At 50.1% G+C, this 25,806-nt stretch overlaps 3 protein-coding genes across 3 annotated transcripts; 1 reads left to right on the top strand and 2 right to left on the bottom strand.

Moving 5' to 3' along the window:
- Positions 1-329: 329 nt before the first annotated feature.
- Positions 330-4,709, top strand: MANEAL (mannosidase endo-alpha like). The gene is made up of 4 exons (XM_083625288.1): positions 330-921; positions 1,933-2,042; positions 2,814-2,890; positions 3,483-4,709. The coding sequence occupies exons 1-4, from the start codon at positions 441-443 to the stop codon at positions 4,117-4,119; spliced, it is 1,305 nt and encodes a 434-aa protein (XP_083481414.1). The 5' UTR covers positions 330-440; the 3' UTR covers positions 4,120-4,709.
- A 417-nt stretch (positions 4,710-5,126) lies between these two features.
- Positions 5,127-8,327, bottom strand: YRDC (yrdC N6-threonylcarbamoyltransferase domain containing). Its single transcript, XM_083625345.1, has 5 exons — positions 7,749-8,327; positions 7,433-7,547; positions 6,443-6,562; positions 6,051-6,193; positions 5,127-5,715 (listed from the first exon to the last, which is right to left on the bottom strand). Exons 1-5 carry the CDS (start codon positions 8,135-8,137, stop codon positions 5,619-5,621), a joined length of 864 nt encoding a protein of 287 aa, XP_083481471.1. The 5' UTR covers positions 8,138-8,327; the 3' UTR covers positions 5,127-5,618.
- Positions 8,328-9,656: 1,329 nt separating this feature from the next.
- Positions 9,657-25,593, bottom strand: MTF1 (metal regulatory transcription factor 1). The gene is made up of 11 exons (XM_083625195.1): positions 25,404-25,593; positions 24,161-24,621; positions 20,996-21,234; positions 19,739-19,870; positions 18,864-18,937; positions 18,296-18,429; positions 17,189-17,266; positions 16,818-16,920; positions 15,761-16,272; positions 15,511-15,574; positions 9,657-14,230 (listed from the first exon to the last, which is right to left on the bottom strand). The coding sequence occupies exons 2-11, from the start codon at positions 24,569-24,571 to the stop codon at positions 13,740-13,742; spliced, it is 2,238 nt and encodes a 745-aa protein (XP_083481321.1). The 5' UTR covers positions 24,572-24,621; positions 25,404-25,593; the 3' UTR covers positions 9,657-13,739.
- Between the last annotated feature and the right edge of the window lie 213 nt (positions 25,594-25,806).

Raw genomic sequence — 25,806 nt, 5'->3', positions numbered from 1 at the left:
ATGGCTTATACAGTTCTAACGGGTACCCTTCCTGGTGCAGGGGAGCTCTCTGTTCAACATTTCAGTCATCGCTGCAATAACTGCCATCAGCCCTTCTTTCCGCGGCTCGCCGCCTGCCCAGTCCTCTCCCTCGTGAGAAAAGACGCCCGTGCCTGGAATAGGAGCTGCCGTGCCTTGACCCAGGCCCAGCGCAGTCTGGCTGGACAATGAGAGGTTAACGCCGGCCTCCTCCCCCCGCCCCTATGCATGGACCGTACCATCCAACGGCCGGGAGCGGGGGGAAGAGTGCGCGTCGCCCGGCCTGCCGCCCGTTGGGCTCTTCCGCCTGGGAGGGCAGGGCGGGAGGCAGACGGGCCCAAGTGCCGCGCCGGCGCCTCGCCTGGGCCGTTAGCGGGGAGGCTGCCCGCCCGGGCCGGCAGCAGCTGGGGCTCGGGGCCGGGATGGTGCGCCTGCGCCGCCGCGCCTGCCTGGCGCTCTTCCTCTGCGCGCTCTTCGTCCTGGGCGCCCTCCTGGCGCTGCGCACCCTCAAGCCCCCACCCGACGACCCCCGGCGCCGCCGCTTCCCGGGGCCCTGGCCCGAGGAGAAAGAGGCCAAGGAGGCCCCCGCCCCAGCCGACTCCCCCGCGCCCCCCGTCGGGGCGCAGCCCCCGCCCGACCGGGACGCCCCGTCCGTCTCCTCCTCGCTGCACGTCTTCTACTACACGTGGTACGGGACGCCGCGCTTCGACAGCCGCTACCTCCACTGGGACCACGTGATGGTGCCCCACTGGGACCCCAAAATCTCGGCCAGCTACCCGAAAGGCCGCCACAGCCCCCCCGAGGACATCGGAGCCAGCTTCTACCCGGCCCTCGGGCCCTACAGCTCCCGCGACCCGGCAGTCCTGGAGGAGCACATGCGCCAGCTCCGCGCCGCCGCCATCGGTCAGTGAGGGCGCGTCCCCAACCGACCGCGGGGTAGGGGTGCGGAGAGGAAGGAGGCCGGGGGAGGGGTGGCACACTGGTCGGGCTGGCGAGGGCGATCGAGAGACTAAGCACCCCTACAAGACCCCGACCCCCGCTCAGAAGCTGCCCCATAAAGCCCCTCGTCGCCCCTTGAATCACCGGCTGCTGAAATCTCTGGGAGCATCCAAGGCCGCAAAATATCCCTCATATCACAGAGGGGAAGCCCAGAGATGCTCCTCAAAGGATAACAGCCTCCCCTGCCAGCAACTCGTCTAGCTTTGGCGGGTGGGAGGTGGGGGGTTGGAAATGCCACATCTGCACTAGCGGCATCCAAAGCCAAAGACCTTTCTTTTTATTTCTCTGGGGTTTCCAGGCAACCCCGAGAGGCTGAAGTCTGAAATTTCAGCATCTGGACCTCAGATGAAATTTCAGCACTGCCTTGTCCTGGACAGCTCCTCCCCCATCACCGCTTTTGCTGCAGAGGCCAGATGTCTTGCTATTGGCAGGCACGGAACAAGGGATCAGGAAACAGAGCCTACCGAGTCAGAGCCAAACATCCTGTTCTCACAAGAGCCAATCATATGCCTGTGGGAAACTGCAAGCAGGATTCGGGGGCAACTGCTATACAGGACAACCGCTATACGCAAGCATTGCTTGCCTCCAGCTGTGATGCCAGAGCATAGCCTCCATGGTTAGCAATCAATAACCTTCTCCCTGAATTTGTCTCAACCTCTTTTAAAGCCATTCAAGCTGGTGGCCATCACTGCATCCTGTGGGAGGGAGTTCCATAGTTTCTATGCATCAAGTGAAGAAGGGGCAGGTTAGTTCTTTGAGGGCTGGTAGGTGCAATGGTTTCGACTATCTTTTTGGCCTAGCAGGCTTTCAGCATCCATATTTAAGGGGGGGCATCATCTTCAGATTTTAAAGCGGCCAGATGTTGAAGGCAGTCTTAGCTCTTGCGGGTGGGCACAATCCTCTCTGTCTCTGCAGGAGTCATGGTTCTGTCCTGGTACCCCCCTGGCCTAGCAGATGACAACGGTGAGCCCTCTGAGAGCCTGGTGCCCTTCATATTGGACGCCGCACACAGATACGCAATCCAGGTGCCTGTTGTTGCCACTGCTTGGGGCTATTAGGCGAGTTTTATGACAGCTGCTTCCAACTATGTGGCAGCCAGGGTTGGTGGGGGTTCCACACATGAGCAGTCATCCACAGTGCAAAGGGGAACTACAGGGGGTCCCTGTTAATTGGTTAGCTTCTCCCTGCTTGAAGCCTTGTAATGGGGTGGCAAAATCTGGAAGTTCATGGAATAAAAATACAGTGGTACCTCGGGATGCGAACGGGATCTGTTCCGGAGCCTCATTCGCATCCTGAATAGAACGTAAGACACGACAGCGCGTTTGTGCGTGCAGCGTTTTGCCACTTCCACGCATGACATCATTTTGAGCGTCTGCGCATGCGCAAGCGGCAAAACCCGGAAGTAACACACTCCATTACTTCCGGCTTGCTGCGGAGTGCAACCCGAAAGTGCTCAACCTGAAGCACATTCAACCCAAGGTATGACTGTAGTATTAGAGCCATGCCTGCCTGAGACAGTTCAGTCTCTTCTCTCTCCACCCCACCAAACTGATTTTGATACATAAGAAGGAACAAAAATGGAGGGAAAGAATGAATCTTACATGGCAGGTGGCTGTCCAACTTCTGTTTAAAAACCTCCAGTGAAGGAGAGTCCACCACCTTCCTTTAACAACTTTTGTGGTGAAGGGATAGGACTAATGTAGGTGGGAGCGGGGGTGGGAGATTACTCCTGCAGTTGCTGCTGCCCACTGACTGTGTGGCTGGGGCTGCTGCTGCCCCGTGTTCCTTTTCTGCAGGTCACCTTCCACATACAGCCATATAAAGGGCGCGATGACAACACTCTGCACAGCAATGTGAAATATATCATAGACAAGTAAGTACAGTACTCAGAGGCCCAAAGATGACAACAGCCAGAGTCCAAATGACAAGAAAGTGGCCAATTTGGAAAGCAAAGGGTTAAAAAGATAGGAGAGGCCATTCCTACCCTTGAGAGGCTTGCGTAGAACAAAGGGCCACTTTTGCCTGTGTGAAACCCAAGAACTCAGGGCTGAAGATGAGCGTTGCTTATTTAATAAATAAAGAGTGTTTAAACTGTAAGTTTTAAATGCTACTTATTGAATTTGTGGCAATCTGCTCTTTTGGCTGGAGAAAAATGGCCCTCATATGAAAACCTAAAAACCTTCAGATACTGGTGATGCAGTCAGGCTGCTGGGCTGGCTGGAAGGGGGAGAAGCTGGCTCTTTGCTCAGTCTCCCTGTCAAAGGACCCCAGTGCTGGAGCTCAGCTTGCAATGGGTATAGAAAATCAGAGAAACTGGAAGCAAAGAGGGTAATGATGCAACATTCAGAGCAGGGGAAAACCAGGCAACCTGCCTTCTCTGCTAAGAGCAGGACCAAGTTTCTCTAGGCTGCTTGTGGACTTATAAGGCCAAATGTGGGGCATTAAACAGCCTATTATCTTGGCAGGTATGGAACACATGATGCTTTCTACAGATACAAGACCAGCACGGGCCGGAGGCTGCCTTTATTTTATATTTATGACTCGTACCTTACGCCACCCGAAGCATGGGCAAACCTGCTCACCCCTTCCGGCTCCCACTCTCTCCGCAACACCCCCTATGACGCCGTCTTCATCGCCCTGCTGGTGGAGGAGGGGCACAAGCACGACATCCTCTCCGCCGGCTACGACGGGCTCTACACCTACTTTGCCTCCAACGGCTTCTCCTACGGCTCCTCCCACCAGAACTGGAAAGCCATCAAGGCCTTCTGTGACTCCAACAACCTCCTCTTCATCCCCAGTGTGGGCCCTGGTTACATCGACACCAGCATCCGCCCCTGGAACAACCACAACACACGGAACAGGGTAAACGGCAAGTACTACGAGACGGCCCTGCAGGCCGCCCTCATGGTGCGCCCGGAGATAGTCTCCATCACGTCCTTCAATGAATGGCACGAAGGCACCCAGATCGAGAAGGCTATGCCCAAGAAGACCCTGACCCGGCTCTACTTGGACTACTTGCCCCACCAGCCGGACATGTACCTGGAACTAACCCGTAGGTGGGCAGAGCACTACAGCAAAGAGAAAGAACAGTGGCTCATGTGAGCAAGCTGTGAAGGGTTGATTCTCCTGGGCACGAAGAGACCCAGAGAGAAGCTGGTAGCCATTCAGGTGGAGGAAGCTGCTCTCAGAGCTGTAAGTTTCTGGAACCTGGGTGAAGAGGGATGAGCTGTGTTTCATGTTGAAATACCTCTTGAGAGGTTTGCTATGCTCCTGCAGGGCAGCACACTGATATACGACTGTGCAAAACTCCCCAGATATAGTTGGGCTAGTGCTCTTGCAATCCTCCTCACTCCAAGCCCTCAGCTTTCCTTAAAAGAATAAATCTCTTTGCCTGCTACAAGCCAAGAGGACAATTCATTTCAAATCTGAGTTCTGCAGGAGGTGCTAAACTGAACAGCACATCCCTGTTGCTATTCAGTTCCAGGGATATTTATTCCTTCTCTGCTGCCACTGCTACTTAGACCTCTACCCTGTTGCTGCTCCCAGCAAACATAACCCTACCCTTATTAAAAAAACAAAACCTAGACAATTTGTGTATGCAGAAAAGTTCTCAGAAACCACATGCTGTATTATGTCTTTGGAATTCCAATGATCAGAAATGCACCCAGTCTTGCAATAAAACAAGAACCTCATTGGCATTGACATTTATTCCTTCAAGACAGGCAGCAAGAACAGAAAAAGTGATGCCCCAGTGAGCTAATGGGGCATGGAGTTTTGGCGTTTGCTTCAAAAGGAGACTGCTCCTTAATAGCTTGTTGCAGACTTTGGGGAGTGAGTTGTACTGTACTCCAACCTATGAATAGTTTGGGGGCTGGGCTGGGCTGGAAAGACGAGCAAGTGTGCTGTTTGGGCCCCATGCCTGCAGCTCAGGCAAAGTTACTAAGTGAACTCTACAGTGGTTGCATGGGGAAAATGAGCTAGATTCTCATTTTACCATTAATTCTACACCACTAGGATTATCAATACTGCATGTCACCCTCCAATAGGTAATTTCCCCCCAGTCTTAGAATTCCCCACCCTCCGCATACTAAAGAACATGGAGGCCAACATGCACTAGGTTTCCATTTTAATGATATTGGTCAAAAGTGCAGCCTGTTGCTTGCCCGCCAGTGGCTGGTCTGGTCTCTGTTTTCAGTAGAGCTGGGTTCAAGGCAGTTTGGTCCCCCCTGGTCACAGGCAAGCTCCACCTACCAGGGCCCCTCAAAATGCATCTTCCTGCTTTTCTATACACTCCATGATTGTCAGCTGCACTGTCTTGTTCAAATGCTTCAACCCCTCCAGGCCAAGTGTTCAAGGGATAGAGAGGACAGACTTCCTAAAAGGGAGGGATACTTAGGCACAGAAGTGTGTGCCCCTCCCTAAATCCGAAAGGAAATGCCAGGAAGGAGGAAATACTTCGCCCCCATCAGGGCCAGATCCTTCTGGAGTCACAGAAGTCAACTGGGAAAGGAGGGGAGGCTCCCTTTGCACCCAAGAAGGGCAGAGTTATACTTTCCAGGACAAGGCTCTTGCAAACAGCTTCCTGATATGTCACACACCATCTACTTGCCCAGAGACTGTGTGAGTTGACCACATATAGGCAGATCAGCTGTCAGGCCATACTTGACTGCCAGGATCTCAACGGTCTGAATAAGTGCACTGCAGAAAAGAAAAGAAGGAGTAAGATGCTGGGGACAAGATCTGCATTGTTTACAGCTTAATATTCTTGAAGGCTAATTTAGCATCATCCGTGTGTTAAATGCAAAGTCAAAATAGGAGGTTTGACACAATTCACAAGGCACTCCACCTGCAGGAGTAAGCAGGTGTGCTTCTTGGAATCATTTGCAGCAGGAGCCTGCCTCCTTTAGGACCACCACCACACACACCCCAAGGACCACTGTCCTAGGGCTAAATAGTTCCATCCTATTCAGAGAAAGACAACTCTGCAGCCTACAAATGCCACTCAGGTGGAGAGGAGGCTGTGTGAGGCTTACCATCCTCCCCGGATGATCTTGAACTTGCCAGGAACAGAAAGGTCAATCACGGTAGAGCCTAGGCGGGACTCTGGTCTATGGATGTCCCCAGTGGGGCCCCCATCAATTACAAGTGACAGGTGAGGCCAGAGTTCTTGGAACTCCTGAAATATAAAAGAAGAGCGTAAGAGCTTAGCAGGCTCCTGAGCCAGTGTGCACCACAAGATGCTAATAGCCAACAACCACAGAGAAAAGGGTACCATAAGCTCTTGCTTAGACACACAGTGGCTTTACCATCTGAGAGGAGCAAGCCAATTAAAACAAAATGGAACATAATGCCCTTCCCTGGGGACTTGGAGAGCCACCCAGGCTTCCATTATCATCCCGTCCTACAGGTTTCAAGCAGCCCTTACCGTGACTGTGAGGGAGCTCGCCCCCTGACTGATGTTTGCGCTTGTTAAGGCCAGAGGGCCAGCACACTCCCTGGCCAGCTCCCTGATGAACCAGTGACTGGGGATGCGGACACCAACTAACTGTGACAAAAGCGGGGTGGGGGAGAGGAAGAGATGAATGAGTACCACTACTTACTTTTAGCTTTTATGTATATATAGTTTTAAAAGGCAAGATATTTATACATGCATGTATATGAAAGCATGCATACATATACAGTATATGCCCCACTTTCCACTGCACAACAGCATTCAGGATAGCTTACAGTGAAGTCCAACACAAGTTAAATTCAGTAAAAAAAAAGTAAGAGGGCAGGTGTAGCAAATAAGACAAGAAGTTCATCTACCAAAACACAGGAAACCCCTTAACACACTAAATTAAACGTCTGCTGGAATAAGAATATAAAAAGGCTAGGCAACAGAAAGGGGGATCAACAAATTTCCTAATGCACAGACACAGAGAAAATCCTAAGTAGTCAGGCCTCCACTACTACCACCGGGTCATGAAGAGCATCCCTAGCAGATCTTGTGGGCAGGTTGGTATGGAGATTTCCCCACTCTGCACTGTGAGAAGAACAACCCACATGCACCCCTGCTCATTTGAATAGGACAGGAAGTAGGAATCTGTTGCACCTTTATCCCACCCATCTCAGAATGCAGCCACCCCTCCCAGGCCACATAACTAAGTGAAACTAAAACAGGAAAAGAAGTAGCCAGGCTTGGCTTGAGACTTGCAGTCCGGCAATAGCTTTTTAAAAAAAAAAAATCCCGAGGAAAATTAAAATCTCCACTAATATTCCCAACCAATCAGATTTGCCTTTTAGCCTGGAATGGAGGAAGGTCCACCCTGATGTCAACCTAAGAGCACACCCAACTGGTAAGCACCCTATTGGGAAACTGGGAGCTCTCCAAAAGGTAAAAGGGTCTCTATAGAACTTGCTAGCCAAGACTCACTGGGGTGAAGGGGTTCAAGTCTTTGTTGAGGGTGTCTGAGCGCTCCAGGACCAGCGTCACTGGCCCAGGAAGGAGTTCCTGCAGCAGCTTGTCAGGCACGCAAACGTTACAGTAGCTACAAAAGGGGAAGGAGAAAGTATGCACAAGGTGAGCCCATCCTCTGTCACGCAGCCAAAGGCAAGCAGAAGGGGCAGAAGCGGCCGGGGGCCCTATCCACCGACTTCCCTGCTTCGCCGAAGGAAGGAGGAGGAGAGGCGGAGGGAGGGCCACCCCCCCCATTGCAAGACCCCCACCTCCTTCGCCGACCCCGCCGCACCTGTAGACGTGCTCGACGTCGGCGAGGCAGATAGCGAGGGGCTTATTGGCGGCGCGGCCCTTCAGGCGGTAAACGGCCCCCAGCGCCCGCGAGTCCTGCGCCAGGCAGGCCACGCCGTAGACCGTGTCGGTGGGCAGCGCCACAAGGCCGCCCGCGCACAGCGCGGACGCCGCCGCCAATAGCGCCGACTGACGGTCCGGCCCGGAAGCCGGCAGAGGCATCGGCAGGGGGACCCTCGCCATAGCCGGCAGTCCAGGAGCGGAAGGTGCGCCCTCCTCAGAAGCAGCAGCCCCGCCGCCGCGCCAAGGTCTGACCGGGAAGGACGAGGAGAAGGAGCAGCACCAGCAACGCCGGAGCCTCAGACCGAGCAGCAGAGGCGCTTTGTACATGCGCAGAAGGAAAGGCGAAGGAGCCCCTCTCCGGCCAGCGGCTCAGCCAGTCAAGCGAACACTACGACGCTCTCCGCTTCGCCGATCCCCTACATCCGCGCCTCGCACGGGGACGACACTTCCTGTGCCGCAAGCCGCTGCCATGACGCAACTTCTGCCCGGCGCCGGCTATCGGGGCGGAAGGAGTGGCGGCGCCGCCCAGGACAAAGCTGAGAGAGGCGATAGCCCTAGAGAGTCCCGGGCAAGCACTGCTTCCGCTCCTTACAGGAAGTTTAGGCTCTGCGTGAGCCCCCGGACGCCAATTGCAGACCATAGACGTGTGAAGTGGTAGACTGACCTGCCCCCCAGGGGGCAGACTCCGCCTATGTGTCTCGTTGCCCGAGGCGTACTAAGGGGCTCGCCCCTCTGCGGCTGCGCAGTTGCTTTCTTCCCCTGCTAGCCGGGTGGAGCTCCGAGAACTAGACTGGGTTGGGGGGAGGCGGAGGCACGACCCCTCCCCACACGCGCCATCCTGGACAGAGGGGCTGGGGGACGTGGAACCGTCTGAGGCAGACACGCGCCGCAAGCGGCCGTTGTAATTAGTAACATAATAGTTGCTGTAAATAAAAGGTGAAGGATGCTTTGTCGCAGCCTAACACCCCAACATTTGCAGTTGTTATTATTAACTATTATTATTAATAGGTGCTAAGAATATAAGTACTATTATTTATTAATATTATTAATATTAATACAAAGTTATTAATATGTGTCCAAAGGAGAGAGCAGCCAAGCAGCATAAACAAGCAGCAACCCAGGCAGCTGAGAGAAGCGTTTGCCCCCTTAGGCTCATCCTAGTGCTTGGGCAAAGGTCTCCCCCCCCCCAGTTTCACCCAGGTTTCTCCTCAGCGCTAGTCAAACAGGAGAGAGAGGGAGCATTCTCTAAATGGGGCGCCACCACAGAGAAGGCTCCACCCTGTCTCATCGACTGATCAGGTTTGCCCTCGCAGGACACACAGTGAAAATTAAGAGCCCATCTAGTTCAGCATCCTCTTCCCACAATAGCCAGGCAGGTGCCTGTGGGAGAAGCCCTCTACAATGCATTACAGTAGCCCAGTCAGCAGCTTTCTAGGGCATGGGGCATTGTGGGATGCACTAACCCTGTCCACAAACTAAAGATGGAATACCTCACTTGGGGCAATGCCACTCTTCTGGGTCTTGGGTCAGCTAATTATTGGAAGCTACCACTTCCTCCTAAACCTCAGCTCAGGCAGAATGGAGCACTGCATTCTTGCCTTCTCCAGTACATTGAAACACAAGCAGCTGCATTATCCCAAGTCATACTTTTGGTCCATTTAGTTCAAGATTGTCTTAAGTGCGTCTTCGGAATCTTGGGGAAGCCTTTACATAACTTCACCTGAAAATACCAGAAATTGAACACCAGGGACTTTCTGCATACAAAGTGTGTGCTCTGTCACTAAGCTAAAACCTGTTGAAAATAATTCCCATCACCTCCAGAAATGATTCCTCCAAAGGCACCAGATTTAAATAAGCATTTAATTAGGATCCCAGTGGTATTAATATTGCTTTCAATTAAAAAATTAATTTCCACTTCCTTGCAGGTATTTCAAAGTACAATATTAATTTTATACAAAATGGAGCAGTTAAGCAAACACGGTTATTTCACATTTTACATTCTTCAAAAATACAAATTCATGTTTATGCTTCTGGGGTTTTGGAGAGGCTCTTCCTTTGGAAGTACTGTACCTGTAACTAACATCTTCACATCACTCAATGCAAGGACATTTGTTCCCATGTTTCAGTTAAATTAAATTTGTTTAAACACAAAACACATACTCCTGAGAGAAACTGGCAACTTCAAATGATCTCCGCTTCACTCCTTGCATAGCTCTGGAATGGAGCCATAGCAATGCCATGTGTTGTTGTGGAGGAAATCCGGGCTAGGAGGGGAGACCCAGAAAGGCACTTTGCAAAAGTTACCCGAGAGCCTTTGGGGGCCTCCAGTTACACCACTCTAGGGCACAAGCTCACACCCCATGTGGGAAGGTGGCAGTTATGGGAAAGGGGCTTGAAATTCCCCCTTGTGCAAGGTTTTTCTACCCCCCCCTCTATCGCACACATGCAGTGTTAACAGATGGTGACATCTCCCTACCCGCAGTGACTGGGAAAGAGGCAGCCTAAACCCTCTCTCAGGTACCCCAGGAACCTTAACTTCTGTCTCTGCCAGAATGAATGGCAGCTCCTTCCCATTTCCCCACAAAAAAGAGCATTTGGAAAGACACAACACTGCAGAGCAAAGGAATGAGCCATTTCTATTAACAGATTGCAGAAGAAGAAAAATTAAAATATCTCCCTGGGCTTTACCAGTGAAGTTCATATGAGGGGAACAAAAAGCCAAAACACCCATTTGTTAAGGAAAGTAGAATCTGCATTTCCTTGAAAGTGTCCACTGCATAGAAACCATTTTTGGCCAGCATGCATACGACTAAGAAGACAGTGTGGGCTACACACCGTTTCCACAAACAGAGACACACACACACACACACACACACACACACACACACACACACACACCCTACATAAATATCCAGTTTCCTTGGCATTTCTCAGTGCAGAACCAGAGTCCAAACCTCCAAATGAAACAATGTAAGATGGAAAAAGTTGAAAAGTCAGCTCTCAACCCAGCTACACGGGATGCTTATTTAAACAACAAAAACCCAAAACTGGAGACACAATTTCTAAAAGACATAAAGGAGAAATAATACTCCGATAAAAAAAAGAAAAACCCAGAGTGTGTAATGTTAAAAAGAATAAGCTTTTCCTTTTGTGGTTTTGCAGAGGGTAGCTAGCAGGCAATGCAGTTGCCTCTTTCTGTGTCTCTTTATTTCTCAAGAGTAGGTTCTCTCGTTGGCACCTTTAGCATTTTGAATAGCTCACTTCTACAAATCAATCACTAGCAATGTGCTTGGAGAAGGTGCCAGAGGAAAATACCACTCCTTTTTGGGAAATGAAGGGTTTTTCCAGTTTTGCAGTAGAGACCCTTGCAGTGCAGTAAGGCAGGAATCTGACATCCACCCTAGAAGGTGCTGCATGCCAATGTAAGGACGGCTTGCATCTGCCTCCCTGCCCTCCACTTCCCTCTCTGGGGCATTCAGAAGACAAGGATGGCAGCTGCGACCCTATGAATGTATTCAACTGTAACCAAAGTCACCTCGGAATGAGTGAGTGACCCAACCTGATTCCATTCAGTTCAGGCTCCTAGTGGAAGTTTTGCATAGACTGGACATTTGCTTAAAACATGCATAAGTCTGAAGAAGGCAGAGCACACAGCTTAGCCAGTTCCCACATCAATTCTGTTAATCTCACACGCACGCACATGGACACGCATTGGACGCACACACAGAGCGTATGAGGACGCCACGCCTAGCTACACATATTGCACAGAGGTTAAGTGCTCTTTTTGCGTAACCACATTTAACTTTTACTCAGAGGGGGTAAAGGGGGGAAAGAACCCTAATAACTTTGTGAAAAGTTATTTACAAAACAAAATTGCAGCAGTCAGTTTAAAGAGAACTAAAGTGCATTTTAGAGCCCAGCATGTTAGTGTCATTGGAGGAGCCCCAGCAAAATGTTTCCTTCTCTAGACTCCAGCAGTAGCAGCAGCTTCCAGCAAATGCAGCAGACTCCACTCCCAGTAGGGTCTTTATAGGGGTCAGAAGTAAGTCCTCAGCTGCTCCCTGGTTCCTTCGCCTGACCAAGCCACCCAACCCTGAACCTCCCTGCAGGCCTGGAAGTCACAGACGGTCAACAGCCCAGGGGTTGAGCTGTGCAAAGCCCAGTTCTTGACTGCCCAGCCTGGCACCCTCCCCACGCCTGAATATGGGGTACCTCGGGCTCTGCAACCCTCATCAGCACAGGAAGAGGAGGAGAGGGATTCAAAAGGTTCCAGTCTGTATGGTCAATTTAACAACAACAACGACAACAACAACACAATAAATAAATAAAGGAACAGAACCCCAAGGGCTGTCCTGTTCTCTACCACCGTGTGCAGCCCTCCCAGAGACACCCAAGCAGGGCAGCAGTGCCAGACAAAGTTTGCCTAAAGCGGCCTGCAAGACAGGACAGGCTGCTGTCACAGGCAGCTCTCCAGGCTCTGCTCACCCAGGTCCCCAGCTGTTTGCTAAAGTAAGAAGCCCTGCAAAGAGTACCAAGTCCCACCACACCTGGAGTTCTAGGACAAGCAATCGCCTATGCCCTATGGCCAAGAGGCAGCAGGCCAACCAACTGTTACAGCCAAAAGATCTCCAGCCCAAGGACAGTCTCTGCCCTGCTACTGCCTAGGGGGTGCTTGAGAGCAGATGATCCTTCTGCTACCCATCAACACACCTAAGCCTGCCCTTCAGACTGGGTGGACTGGTGGGCTGCTCACACACTTTCAACAGTTGTGGAGAAGAGGGGATTTCAACAGAGGTAGCTTGTCACTGAAGCTAGACAAACACACCCTCAAGTCCCTTCTTCTCCGCAACTCCTGTTGGTGTTCCTGTCCAGCCTGCCATCACCCCACAGCAGTTGTCTGCCAGGCATTGTCTCCCTTAGAACACAAGGAGGCTGGCTACCAAACAGAAGAACACTATGAATGGCATCTATTTTTTAAAAGTAACAATGGCATATAAATAAAACATTTCCGAGGCGACATTGAAACCTTAGAGGCTTTTGGAGAGGGAGGGGCAGTCCGTGTTAGGATTTTACCCTGAGTAAGTTAGAAGAAAGGATGCCCCTTCCAATGTACAGGCTGAGGGCAGGACTGGGAAGGCTGAACAGCGAAGAGGAAACCTGGGGGGACGGGGACTGGAGGGTTTGGAGGACTGGCCAGCTTAGCACCAGCACTTTCATGACATGACGCAGCCATGAGACATTCAGGGAATGGGCTTTGCCAGAACTAGCTGGGTGGGTCCTAAGTGGCAGAAGCAGCCCCTCCTCACTAGCTGAGTCTTCTACAGGCACCTCTGCCAATCCACCTTTGCAAAGGCCTGACAAGCTTCCACAGGGGCGTTTTCACCCCAGAAGCTGCTGTGCTGGGTGACTGTTTCTGATCAAGCTGCATCAGTGCAAATCCTCTCAGCCCCTGAACTTGTGCAAACCCCCAAGCAGCCCACCTGGAAAGAGGCAGCAGCACTCGCCCTTCCAAGCAGGTAATCTGTCAAAAGATGTGGAAACCACAGGGCCCCAACTCTGGAGCAAGCCGACTGAGTTACATGTGCAAACTCTGGAGAGATGATGAAGATGATGATGATGTGCCTGGCCTGCATTTCAGCACTCGAGTCTCCCCGTCCACCACTTTGCCAAAGTGCAGCTGCCTCTACAGCAAGAGAGTCTTGCTCCTCCCTCACAAACAAACATTTCTTCTCTCTCCCCCTCCCCCCATAATAGTGCACACTTAGTAGTAAAGGCACCCCCAAGGAGCTGTAACAAGAACCTCCTGTGCCCCTGGCAAGGTGCAACCAGAGAGCAGCCGGCCCTCAAAACTCGCTCAGAGTGACTCTGAGGCTTGGGTTCATGTCACAACAAGCCAACGTAATAAAGAGACAGGACTGCCTTCACCTTTTCACTTGAGGAAGCTGCCACCACGGCCTCCACCCAGGGCAAGCTCCTCCTCCCCTTGTAGCAGGGCTTCAATTGGAATCAGTGGAGAGGAGGCAGAGGCGGAAGCCTCGGGGCTCTGGAGAGAGAGGAAGTCTGAGACATCCATGGCACTTAGGGAGTGGTTCTGTGAGTCTGAGGGGTTCCCTGCCAGAGTGCTTTGCTCGCAAGGAGGCAACGTGGAAGAGAGGGTGGTGGCGGCATCAACAGCAGCAGCAGCAGCAGCAGCAGAGGAGGTGCTGGCAGCCAAGTTGATGGGAAAGGGTTGAGGCGGAGGCCCTGGTGCTGCCGCAGGAGGCTCCCCTGATGCCTTGGAGCCCTGTGAGGAGCAGTTCTGCTTCTTGCTGCTGGCTTTGTCCTTGGCTGAGTCCCGACAGGCACACTGGCACTGACAGGCTTCCTCCTGCTTGATGATGATCACGGGCACACTCAGGCCAATCTGCTGCACAGAGCTCCCTGGGGAGAAACAACAGTCAGTTCAGAGGCACCAGCACTCCCCTGTGCCTGTCCATCTGTACCTCTCAGGGCTTCCCAACAGAAATGCTAATGGGAAGAAATGCACATTTTGCCACCCACCACTGCTGCCAGCCTGTTCTCACGACATGATTCCCCCACATTCCCTCTCTCCCTCTGCATGCCTTACACCAGGTGCAAAGCTTGGGTGCTGCTGGGATCAAGTATGCCTATTCCTGGCCCGAGGCTGAGGCAACAGGAAGTAGCTCAGGTGATGGAACAAAACTGGAGGAATCAGAAACCAAACAGGGTGACACAGACTCTCTAGCAGCCGACCTGGCTGCAGGGTTGTGTCACCCAGTAACCATTTTCTGCTCAGAGAGGAATGAATCATTCTCTCTGGCTCAACTGTTAGTCCATAACCTGGGGTTAAAGTTCACATGGCCCAGGCACTCATGGCTAAAAGGTGCTCTCACAATTTTTCTTCCAGGTTGACTAACTGGCTGCTGTGCCACCTAGCTATTGTACAGTATGGCAAGAGATTGTATCATCTCACTCCTCAGGCCACTGCATAAGCCACTAGGCCCATTTTAAGGGGTTAATATGAATATATAGAACCAAGTAACTTTAAGAGTGCCCTCACCAGTGCCATCCAGTGATCTGGGGAAAGAGGCCCCTCACTAGGAGTAGCAGTGCAAAGGACAGGCACCTGAGACACAGGGAATTTTTGGTGGCACCTCCACAGCTATGGAACTCCCTCCCAAGGGAAATCAGGAACCCCCCCCCTTTACTTGCATTCAGGAAACATAGAATTATTTTATTTATCCAGGCATTTGGCCAATAGTTTTAAGAACCTTGTACATGGCTGGTTTTATTTGCTTTCTGTAATATTTTAACAATGCTAACAATGTTTTTATGTCATTTTATTCTTGTGAGCTGGGCTGGGCTCCCTTTGGAATTTATACAATTTATTCATGAAGAATAACTAAATTTGAAATAATATGAGAGAGGAACACACACAAGTCAAGTACATGGGAAAGTGATCGATTTCCCTCATTTCACTCACTGAGAGAAGCGGAGGGAAGCAGATGCCCTGGGGTGAGGATTTATCCCTCACTGAGTGCTAATACACCCCAAAGAAGAAAGCTAATGGCAAGTTCCTCAACGGCCCCCTCCCAGGTGGGTCCTCCTTGACATGACACAAGCTCCAGCCCATTCAGCATCTGCCCTTGTGAGTGTCAGTGATGAAAGGGAAGATTGTGATCCCTGGATGTGTCACTTACCTGCATTACCAGCAACAGGAAGGGCAGTGGTAAAGAAGACCTTCTCCAGCACTGGAGCCTGTGGCTTTGGCATAAGGAAAGAAAAAAGACTTTTGAATGCAAGGGCCAAGTCCAGAAATCAACAAATAGTATATTAGTATCCCAGCCCACTCTGGAAACAGGGCAGTACCAGCTCTACCCCACCTGCTGGAGCCCTCAATCCCTCTTCATAACACATTCTGGGCTGGAGCATGGGATTCAGGTCACTCACCATTTGTTCTTGGTTCTGGGAGGTCCTGCTGGCACCATTCAAAATCCACTGGAGGTTTTGCTCTCCCATGACAATGCTGGACTGCAGAATGGCTGCACTTTGTGATGGGGTGATGGTGATGGTTGGGCTGCCAGCCAGCACAGAGTTCCCTCCAACAGGCACAGTCTGAACCCCACTGGGGAGGACCTCAGCAACACTCGGTGCTGCTGCTGGGACAGGGGGATTCCCAACAGGCTGTGGAGATGCCTGAATGTGCTGTAGGAAGTCCTGGGGGTTGGGTGCAAAGAGTGTGCTATTAGGAGCAGGCACTTCTGGAGACTGGAGGACAGCGGCAGGGGTTCCGTAGGCTGCTTGCTGAGTGCCAGTGGAGGCAGGAAGCAGTGCTGGGGGAGAAGGCTCAGAGATGCCAAGCTGAAGAACAAGTGGCAGAGACAAAGGAGCAGCTTCTCCGAGGGGTGGCTGGGCAGCAGGGGCTGGGTCTGCTTCACCACCAAAATCTTTAACCAAGGCGTCTGCCAAAAGAGAAGCATATGGTGAGAAAGCTTTAGTAGGATCCTGAAAAGCACTTCATGCAGGATCCCAGCTGTGGCCATGACACGTCTGGATGGTAGCCCAGGCAGAAACAGCACCAGCATTTATATCAAGGCGGCCCATGGCATTTGCAAAAGGGAGGCCTCACTGGCCATACACTGCTCTTGCTGTCTGAGCTCTGGTGAGACTCATGGAAGCCACAGACAGCAAACGTTATGTAGTCACTGCATTTTTATTCAATGCAGTCCATCTCAGGCTTCCTCAAACAGGCTAATCCCCTTTGGGCCTTTCTTCTCCCACCCAGGGCTACCAGAGAGTGTTTTTCTTCATTAGCTTTGCTCTGTGAATTATAGTATGATGCAGCACGTATAATTCCCACCAACCATACACCCCTGCACACCTGACACCAAAAGCCTACCAAGGCCTCCACTTGTTAAGCTTTTGGGGCAGTTCACTAAATTCTCTGTGCTGTCCAAGATTAATAATGATCTATGGAGCAAATGAAAGAGAAGATGCAGACTTGTACCTGTGTGCTGAGCGTCTTCCTGATTTACAGGAGGCTCCGGACTCTGGAACATGGACTCAAAAATGCTTGCTGGTGAGATTGTACTCAGGTCTTGTCCATGCATCTGGGGAAAGGAGGGAGCAGTGAGGCATGCAAAGTCAGCTGGTCTGTGGTTGAGCCTGGTGGCGAGGCCACCAATACACTCAGGCTGCATTGCTCAGAACAGACATCCCTGAAGCACCTGGCTCAGGGAGATACAAGAAGCCTGCTTGCTTCCAGCCACACCACAGAAGTCCACCACAGGAATGGCGGAAGGTGAGCTCTTTAAAAAATGGCAGAAGGCTGCTTCTATGACCCACATTGTCCACTGTGCTGTCAGAAGAGATACTTACTGGATTTGAATTATCCCGCAGTTCTGAATCTGTGGACATGAGGCTCAAGTCACTGAGACAGAGTGAGTGGTTTGTATCCTGCAGAGGTGGAGAGGAAGCCTACATTAAGCAATGCAGCAGTTGCAACTATGAGCTTGGTTATAGCCCCACAATGCCAGTCTCTTCAAGAGCACCAGTCCTTGACTTATCAACAGTGAAGGTGATCAGAGACTTAGGCCCAAATACATTTTCTATCTCTTTCTTTAAAAATTTTATGTGAAATGTCACAGATCACTAACTGAGAAAGGCAGCTGGTAGCAGAAGGAAACTACAACAAATGCCATTTATCTCCAAGGATTCACAAAGGCCCTCACTATGGCTGTTGGGATGACACAGGAAAAGAGGAAACTGCCTTGTACTGAGCCAGGCCCTTGATCAATAGCACTGTCTATGTGGCTAACAGTGACTCTCTGGGATCACAGACAGGGACTTTTCTGACACTGTCCCTGCAAGTCTGAGCTACTTATCTGTGCCCATCTTTGATGACCTGCCCCTCCGATTTCTTAGACATGCCTTTTCATTTTTTTGAACTCCTTACAAAGATTGTTGTGCAGAAGCATTCATTTTCTTAGAGGTTTCCCATTTCTCTGTCTCACTGGGATTTTTTGTGATTCCGCTCCTTTTTCAGGAATTCTAACCCTTCTTGGGCTACTTTCCCCCATCAGTTTCTCTAGTCTGCATTTATATTCAGTTTCCCTATCTAGCATTTCTCTGAACCTAATAAATCAGCATTCCTGAAATCCGTTACACATCTAACTAGGCTCATCTTTAGCCTTCCATAAGAACAAGAACACCAGCATTACGATTATAGCATTAGCATAAAAACATATTTTACAGATACAGACAGTGTTGCTCATATCAAGCCATCAATCTCTTTGAGTGGCAGAGCACGATGCACTGTGTGAAAAAGCAGATTACCTTTCTGCATGCATGTGTAATTTCACCTGCAAAGGTCCCAAAGGAGCTGGATTTCCACAAGAGTTCTGGATACTGACAGGCACTCACCAAGGCACACCATGCTATCTAGTGCACCAATCACGACATTTTCTCTGAGAAAAAGGCACCCACCTCAGAGATGCTGTTGTTGGACAGCATAGCATAGGAGGGCCCCTTCTCGTGTCCCTTCATGTGACTCTTGAGGCTATATTGTGTGCTGAAAGTCTTCTCGCAGCCATCACTGGGACAGAAGAAAGGTCTTTCACCTACAATGGCAAAAATCTATGGATTTATACACATCCAACACCCTCTGGGTTCCTTGTTGCTCAGCAGCTCCAGGATCGCTAATACTGAGCCAGAAACTAAATCACACTCCCATGCTCAGTGTGTGTAAGGGGTAAGGGGTGCCCAGGAACCCATTGTACAAGATCCTGATGTAGCAGGCTTCAACACAAAATAATGTGCCTTGACTGTCATCTCATAAAGTGCTCCCTTCTCCTTCCCAAGATATCCTGGGCTGCTTTCAGCAAGGTTGAGTTTATTAAACTTTTAACTGGCCTTTTATTTTGAGTCAGCATCATCTAACCACTCAGACCTATCAGGCAAGCTGCGCCAAACATCTTCTCCATGAGGCCACATCTAGGCTGCAGCTGCTTAGCATTAAGGAAGCAGGAAAGAGATTCAATAGACCCAGCCTTACCGGTGTGGGTCCTGACATGCGTCTTCAGGTGGTGGCTTGCAGCAAAGGCTTTTCCACAGCCATCATGATCACACCTACAGGAGAGGGATGGAGAAATCAGCAAGGAGCTTCATTCAGAAACCAGTTCCAATCACACCTCTTGCTTCCCAGCAGCCTCGGGCCATGCATTAATCTGCACACAGGGTAGTGGAAAGTTCTGCAGAAGGGAAGCCCTGCTCTTGAACATGGTATTATAACTTAGGGAAGACTTAAAGAGAGCAAGCAGAACATCCGCCAATGCAGTCTCACAATCCCACTGAGATGGAGCTCAGTGGTTGACCAGGGCACCATCAGCATGGGGAAGGGCTCCTGGGCCTTTGAGGACCTGCAATGAGAGAAAACCCTGCACCGGTGACTTCTCCCACTACTGCAGTACTGGGACTGCTGCTGAAATTCTCCCTCCTAAGTAGCAAAGTGGTGGGGACCCCCAGGTGTTGCTACATTACATTACAACTCTCCTCACCTGACCTCGGCAACACAAGCTGGGACTGGTGGAAGTGGGAGTCCAACAACATCTAGAGGGCCACCAGTTCCCCACATGTGGACTACAACCACAGGGCAACAAAAATACTAGGTGGATGATGATGTATTTGAAAGGCTATATGGGTCCTGCCAGACACACAGGACATTCTCTAGAGGTGGACCCAGGGCAAGAAAGCCTCAATACCAACACTTTGCAGGCCAGAGAGGAGTCAAAAGCCATGTGGCTCAAGACTAAGAGTCCAAACCCCCCATGTAGGGCCAGACAGGAAGCTAGGAGAAACCAGGCCTGTTCTACAGCAGAAGGCTTGACAAAGGACCCAGGATTCATCAGGGCCTCCAGCCAGGTGGCTCACCTGAATGGCTTCTCCCCGGTGTGGGTCCGAATGTGTTTCCGCAGGTCACTGAGTGTGGTGAAGTACTTGCTGCAACCCTCTGATTCACAGTTAAATGTTTTTCCCGTGTGAAGCCTCTGATGGGCTTTCAACCTACAAGGAAAGAAGTGGGCTCCATTACCACAGGCCTCTTTCTTCTGAACTGAGCCTCACCAACAAGGGAGGCACAGGGAAACAGCAGCTTCCATCCGAGAAGCAAAATCGGCTAATAATAATAATAATAATAATAATAATAATAATAATAATAATAATTTATTTATGCCCCGCCCATCTGGCTGAGTTTCCCCAGCCACTCTGGGCGGCTCCCAATTGAGTGTTAAAAACAATACAGCATTAAATATTAAAAACTTCGCTAAACAGGGCTGCCTTCAGATGTCTTTTAAAAACAGGATAGCTGCTTATTTCCTTGACATCTGATGGGAGGGTTTTCCACAGGGCGGGTGCCACTCCCGAGAAGGCCCTCTGCCTGGTTCCCTGTAACCTCACTTCTCGCAATGAGGGAACCACCAGAAGGCCCTCAGCACTGGACCTCAGTGTCTGGGCTGAACAATGGGGGTGGAGACGCTCCTTCAGGTATATAGGACTGAAGCCATTTAGGGCTTTAAAGGTCAGCACCAACACTTTGAATTGTGCTGAGAAACGTACTGGGAGCCAATGCAGATCTCTCAGGACCGGTGTTATGTGTTCCTGGCGACCACTCCCAGTCACCACTCTAGCTGCCACATTCTGGATTAATTACAGTTTCCAGGTCACCTTCAAAGGTAGCCCCACATAGAGTGCATTGAAGTAGTCCAAGCACCTTCCTAGCAGTCAAGTAGGCTCCTCTCCAAAACCCTTGCAGGCAGCTTAGAACAGCAGCCTCTCAATCGGAAACTAGACTTTGAGAAATAAACTTCGGAGGAGCTAACAAGAACTGGTGTGTGTGTGAGAGAGAGATTTCTGCAAGGAAAATAGTATTTCCCCCAGGAAAGATGTTTCACTTAATGCATGGGTGGCTAACCTGTAGGTCCCTCTCTGGATGTTGCTAGGCTACAACTCTCATCATCCCTGAACTTTGGCCATGCTGGGGTTTACTTGGAGTTGGAGGTCCAACAACATTGGGAGAGCCACAACTTAGTTGCCCTTGGGCTTAACATTGTGGTTACATCTTTGACATTTCATTTGTGTATAATAAGGCACTGTCTTGAGAGACAGAGGAGGAAATGCTCCTGCTCTTACCTGTACAGTGTATTGAAGGCTTTTTCACAACCCTGGACATCACACTCAAAAGGTTTCTCCTTGGTGTGGACTCGAACATGGATTTTGAGACTATAGGATGTTAGGAAGGCCTTTCCACACCCCTCTTGGTTGCACACAAAAGTGTACTCCCCGCGGTGTGTCTTCTGGTGGGTGCGCAGGTTACCTGCGGTGCTGTAGGTCCGAGGGCAGCCCTCAAATGTGCACTGGTAACGCTTCACCTGCCAGAAACATGATGTACTTTAAGTCTCCATTCTTGATCAAAGAATCATAAAGGGTTCCACTGTTAACTTCAAGAGTTGCCATAAAAACAGCTCTGGCTAGATCAGGCCAAAGGCCCATCATGAATACTGGCTGCAAAAAAAAAGACCCTGTAGGTAGGGGAAGGTTTTAAAGATGTTCCCTCTACAGGTAAAGAAAGCATGCAAAATGTATCAAAAATAAGAAAGAAAAGGAAAGCTAGTTATAAGAAGAAAACAAACAAACATAAGGGATTATGTAGCCTGTGGGTTTGCACATGCAAAATTTTGGAACCTAAAAAGACTCCTGAAATGGTTGCAGATGGTTAAAATTATTACAAGGGAGACTAGAGATTCCTGCCTAGTTTTGAGAGGCCTAAGGCAGAGAAGTGCATCCCCCAATTCCCTGCAAAGCACTCCCCAACTCCCTCTTCACAGATGTTGCTGCTACTCCTTCTGGTTGAGCTGCTATCACTCCCTTGTGGACTGTGCTGTTTCCAAGGAGAAAAGACCCTGCTGCTGCCACTGTTGTCCCTTTCTCAATGGACCCTGGATTGTCGCCGGTGCTTTAGGCTCAGATATTTTATTCAGCTCTTCAGACTTTGCCCAGTTTGGTGCCACTTACAAACAGGCACAACCGCAGAATGTAATCTTTCTGGATACCTGAAGGGTCAGAGACCTTTTTTGGCAACTGATGCAACATTACTAATTTCAGTGGTTTAACTTAGTTTTTTGCCAAGGTTGCCATGTGCTGCTCCTGTACTCCCATTGCCAGCTGTGGGGTTGATGACCAGACTTTGTAGTTCTGGCCAGGTTCCCAAAGCAGTGAGCAGCACAACTTGCAAAGGAAGCTCCCTTTGGCACAGGGTGCGCTTGTTCTCCATGTGCAGGTCTGAGTTGGTTGGCAACAGAATGTGCAATTAATTGTGCACACGACTCTTCTGTGCCACATGGGAGCACATGGGACTCTGACAAAGGGGCATATGCATCAAATCAAGTTTCCCATTGATACTAATTCATATATTTCCCAAACAGTGACTTCTAAGTTATGTTAATTTACAACTAAACAAAGTATTATTCACACCGGGGTGGGTGGAGAACACCTGTGTGCTGGACTATAATTTCCAGCAGCCAGCCTGCTCAATGGCCAGGGGTGACGTGGGAGTTGGGAGTCTACCAGCATGGAGAAGGCCCTGTCATAATCATATGTGAACAGTAGTTTTCCTTCAGAATAAGTTATTAAATGCTGCCCCCTTCTGTAATTATCAGCCATACACAAATATGTATTCTTCTTCCATCGTTTCCCAAGCAGCTGCTTTCAATAATCATCTGAACATAAGGCAATAGACTAGAAGCTCCTGGCGGATTTTGTCCTCCATAAGAGCAGCAGAAAGAGATAGTTAATCTATTATACCTGAAGTTAAGTCAGTCTCAATATTCCTAATTTTTTTTGAGAAGGCAAAAGGTATATCAAATGAACTTTCAGCCCTTCTCTAAATCTGCAGAAATACTGGGCTTATATACGGCTGAAGTCGTCAAACCAAACTGTGGCAGTCATATTGAAACCAAAAGAGCAGCTTTAAGATCTGCAGACTTAAAACTGCAACCTACGATTTCAAAGGGCCAGAAACAATCTGCTAAGCCCACTTTCTCAGGATTCTGTTTGTGCAAAGTTTCAGTCTACTTCCTTATAAGAGAAGTTCTACTTCTCCTTTACATTTGTGGGTACAGCAGTGGATGTGCTGAACCAATGTCTTGCCTTGGTAATGGTCTTGATGAGAGCCAATAAACCGAAGCACAATTCAGATAAGACTGACGCACCATTAATAGGTGGTTCCCTTAACTGGATGTATGATAACTGATTTAAATGTCAGGCAAAAACAATTCTTTTTCGCTAGGACTTTGGCTCTTAATTATCTGTGGCTTTGAGTGGGTGTAACGTTTAAATCCTGCCTTTTAAAAATAGGATTTTTCTGTTTTTTAAATCTTAAGCCAGTTTCAATGTATGTGCTTGCTTGTTTATAAATTGAACAAATAAAAATAAAACACCCTTAAATTCAAGATAGATTAATTCATAAAAAATAAAGCTTGAGGAATTTTGTTCATTATCAGCACTCCAAAAACTAAAGGCCCTCTTCATTATTTTGTGAGTGATTCCAAGATTTAAGTCAAGAAGTATCTCTTAGCTGCCTCTCTAAAGCATACACCCTCCTGCTAATCCATACATCAAAACTCAGACAGTTCGGAGCTTCTCTCCGTTATTGTCTGTTCTGTCTCACCTATGCACAGTGTTGACTATACATTATTACAGGATGTAGCACTCAGCGCAAACCTTAATAATGTATATTGGTCATAGATTTTTGTTTTTCTATCCTAGTGCAGAAACGTTTATTTAAAAAATCACACATGGCACACACAGCCCTAGCGATAATGTTCTACTATTGTGAAAACTCCCAAGGCAGGGTGTATAGCATGAAAAAGTAGCAAAAGCTTCCCTTCACCCATGCACTGCTTAGTATGGAAAGTAGGCAAGTCTATATGCCTGCTATATAAGGGAAACCACTGCTGTCTCTCACCCCCCAAACCTGAGAAGTTCTGCTCACCCTTTTCCTAAAGATACTTAGAAGCGTAACAGTGCATTTTTGTATTATATAAACCTGACTTGAAGAGCAACATGTGAAAACATTCAGGATCAGCTTAGGCATGGCCTCTCTGACACAAGTATGGGAAAAGGCCAAACACTACAGAATGAGGAAATTTGTTTTCTTGGGTGTTTTCAGATGATGACTTTTCCAGAACTGACCCCGTGAGTTTTAAATGCAACACAAAAAGCAATACAGGCTTCCATACAGTCATATGACATGCCTCCCGATAGAGGAGCAGGATTAGATTAGAGTCTGCTACTTACTTCTTTCAGTTTCGTCTCAGGGCACTCTGACTGCAAAGTAAGGGTGGCTCCTTCAATGTTTCGTGGCATAGGAGTTGAGCCAGGATTGATCGTCAGATGAATCTGATCCGGAGAAATAATGTGCTGAACATAACCCTGGGACATTCCTTCATGGTCAGCTATCAAAGGAAATCTGTCCTCGTGACCATCAGGCAGAAAAGGCAAGTGATCCCCACACTGCCCTTCATCCTCCTCGTCCTCCAATGGCCCTCGGTCTTGTTCAATGAGGACTGTTGTTCTGTCATACACTGTCCTGGATGAGGATGGGACAAGGCCATTCTTGTCCACAAACCACAACAGTTTATCATCCTGGGCCAAGTCATCTTCCTCCACTTTGTAATAGATGACATTCTCAGGACTGTTTTCCCCCATGGTTTAGTGGCATTCCAGAAGGGTCACAGAATGAACATAAGACAGCTCACCTGTAAAAAGATCACGTAGAACAGAGCAGTCAGAACTCATGAACATTCAGTAAGTAGTACTGTTTTCCATTTGACACCCAATTTACTGTCTTAGGATTCCTTTATTGCACATAGTTGCTTCAGTTCTTCGTGCTTTACAAGGTTTTTAAAGTGCAGTGAAGCCAGCGCCCTTATATTTTCTACAGATAACTCCCTGCAGAAGGCTCACTTGAGTCAAAATGTGTCCTGCTAATGTTACAAAAAACATGCATCTTTAAAGTCTTACTTCTCCCTCTCTTCCCGCCCCCCCCCCCGCCCTAGCATTGGAGACTTGCTGGGTTTTGCATGGCACCTTCTGGCTTTTGAAGGAGACAAGCCAACGATATGCGTGTATATACATCGACTGCTTGTAAAATTCTGCAAATGTCCCAGCCGAAAGGCTACATTATGTGGGTCACTCTTTCGGTCACCAGGCTGGCTGACTAATTGCCCCTCCCCGCTTAATACTGAAAGAGTCGCAGCAGCAGCAGGAGGAGGAGGCGGCTGAAAAGAGACTCAGCCGAAGGAGGGCTCTGTCGCCCCAACAAGCTCCGCTTCGACAATCCCAAGGAGCTGCCGCCGCGCCCGGTGGGGGAAAGGAATTCGCGGCCCCGCTTCGCCGCCACCCCCGACAGTGACCCACGAGTCGCCGCGTGAGGGCGGCTCTCTGACAGGGAGGAGGAGGACAGGGCCAGCCTCGGGGCAGCCCGAGCTCCAGGCTCGCTTCGCTCCAGGGCCGCCTGTCCGCCCCGCGCGCATCTCACCGGCCGCGTCCAGCTCCAGGCCCAGCCCGGCCCGTCTCAGTGCCATGGCGCCTGCTCGGCTGCCACGCGCAGCCCGAGCGCCAGCACTCGCTCGCTCGCTCGCCCGCCCGTCAGTCCGCTCGGCTCGCTCGGTCCGTCCGCCCGAGGTTTCCTCAGACATTCGCGCTTCCGCTTCCGAGCAGCGCGGGGCAGGCCGGGAAAGCACCTCTTCCGGCCACGCCCCCTCCTACCACAGATGGAGAGAGGCTAGAGCGGTGCGCCGGCGGTGTCTCCTCGGGAGGGACGGATGCCTTCAAACCCGCGAGGAGTCGGAGCGTCGGGTCTTCATTGCAGGGCTGTTGTGAATCATCCGAGAGCCTGGCAAGGCCGACCTTGCAGCCTCCCTCCCCTTATGGAGAGCGAA

Source organism: Podarcis filfolensis, assembly GCF_964270895.1.
Source record: "Podarcis filfolensis genome assembly, chromosome: 8".
Lineage (NCBI taxonomy): Eukaryota > Metazoa > Chordata > Lepidosauria > Squamata > Lacertidae > Podarcis > Podarcis filfolensis.
The sequence above is the reverse complement of the archived record's forward strand: the minus strand, read 5'-3'. Positions and strand labels throughout refer to the sequence as shown.

Coding starts and splice junctions, on each gene's coding strand:
- MANEAL (XM_083625288.1), top strand. CDS start 441: ATGGTGCGCCTGCGCCGCCGCGCCTGCCTGGCGCTCTTCCTCTGCGCG. Junction 922..1,932: donor GCTCCGCGCCGCCGCCATCG/GTCAGTGAGGGC, acceptor CTGTCTCTGCAG/GAGTCATGGTTCTGTCCTGG. Junction 2,043..2,813: donor CACACAGATACGCAATCCAG/GTGCCTGTTGTT, acceptor CCTTTTCTGCAG/GTCACCTTCCACATACAGCC.
- YRDC (XM_083625345.1), bottom strand. CDS start 8,137: ATGTACAAAGCGCCTCTGCTGCTCGGTCTGAGGCTCCGGCGTTGCTGG. Junction 6,194..6,442: donor CGAGCTCCCTCACAGTCACG/GTAAGGGCTGCT, acceptor TTTATATTTCAG/GAGTTCCAAGAACTCTGGCC. Junction 5,716..6,050: donor AAGATCATCCGGGGAGGATG/GTAAGCCTCACA, acceptor TCTTTTCTGCAG/TGCACTTATTCAGACCGTTG.
- MTF1 (XM_083625195.1), bottom strand. CDS start 24,571: ATGGGGGAAAACAGTCCTGAGAATGTCATCTATTACAAAGTGGAGGAA. Junction 19,871..20,995: donor GCCTTCAATACACTGTACAG/GTAAGAGCAGGA, acceptor CTTTCCTTGTAG/GTTGAAAGCCCATCAGAGGC. Junction 15,575..15,760: donor CCCAGAACCAAGAACAAATG/GTGAGTGACCTG, acceptor CTTATGCCAAAG/CCACAGGCTCCAGTGCTGGA.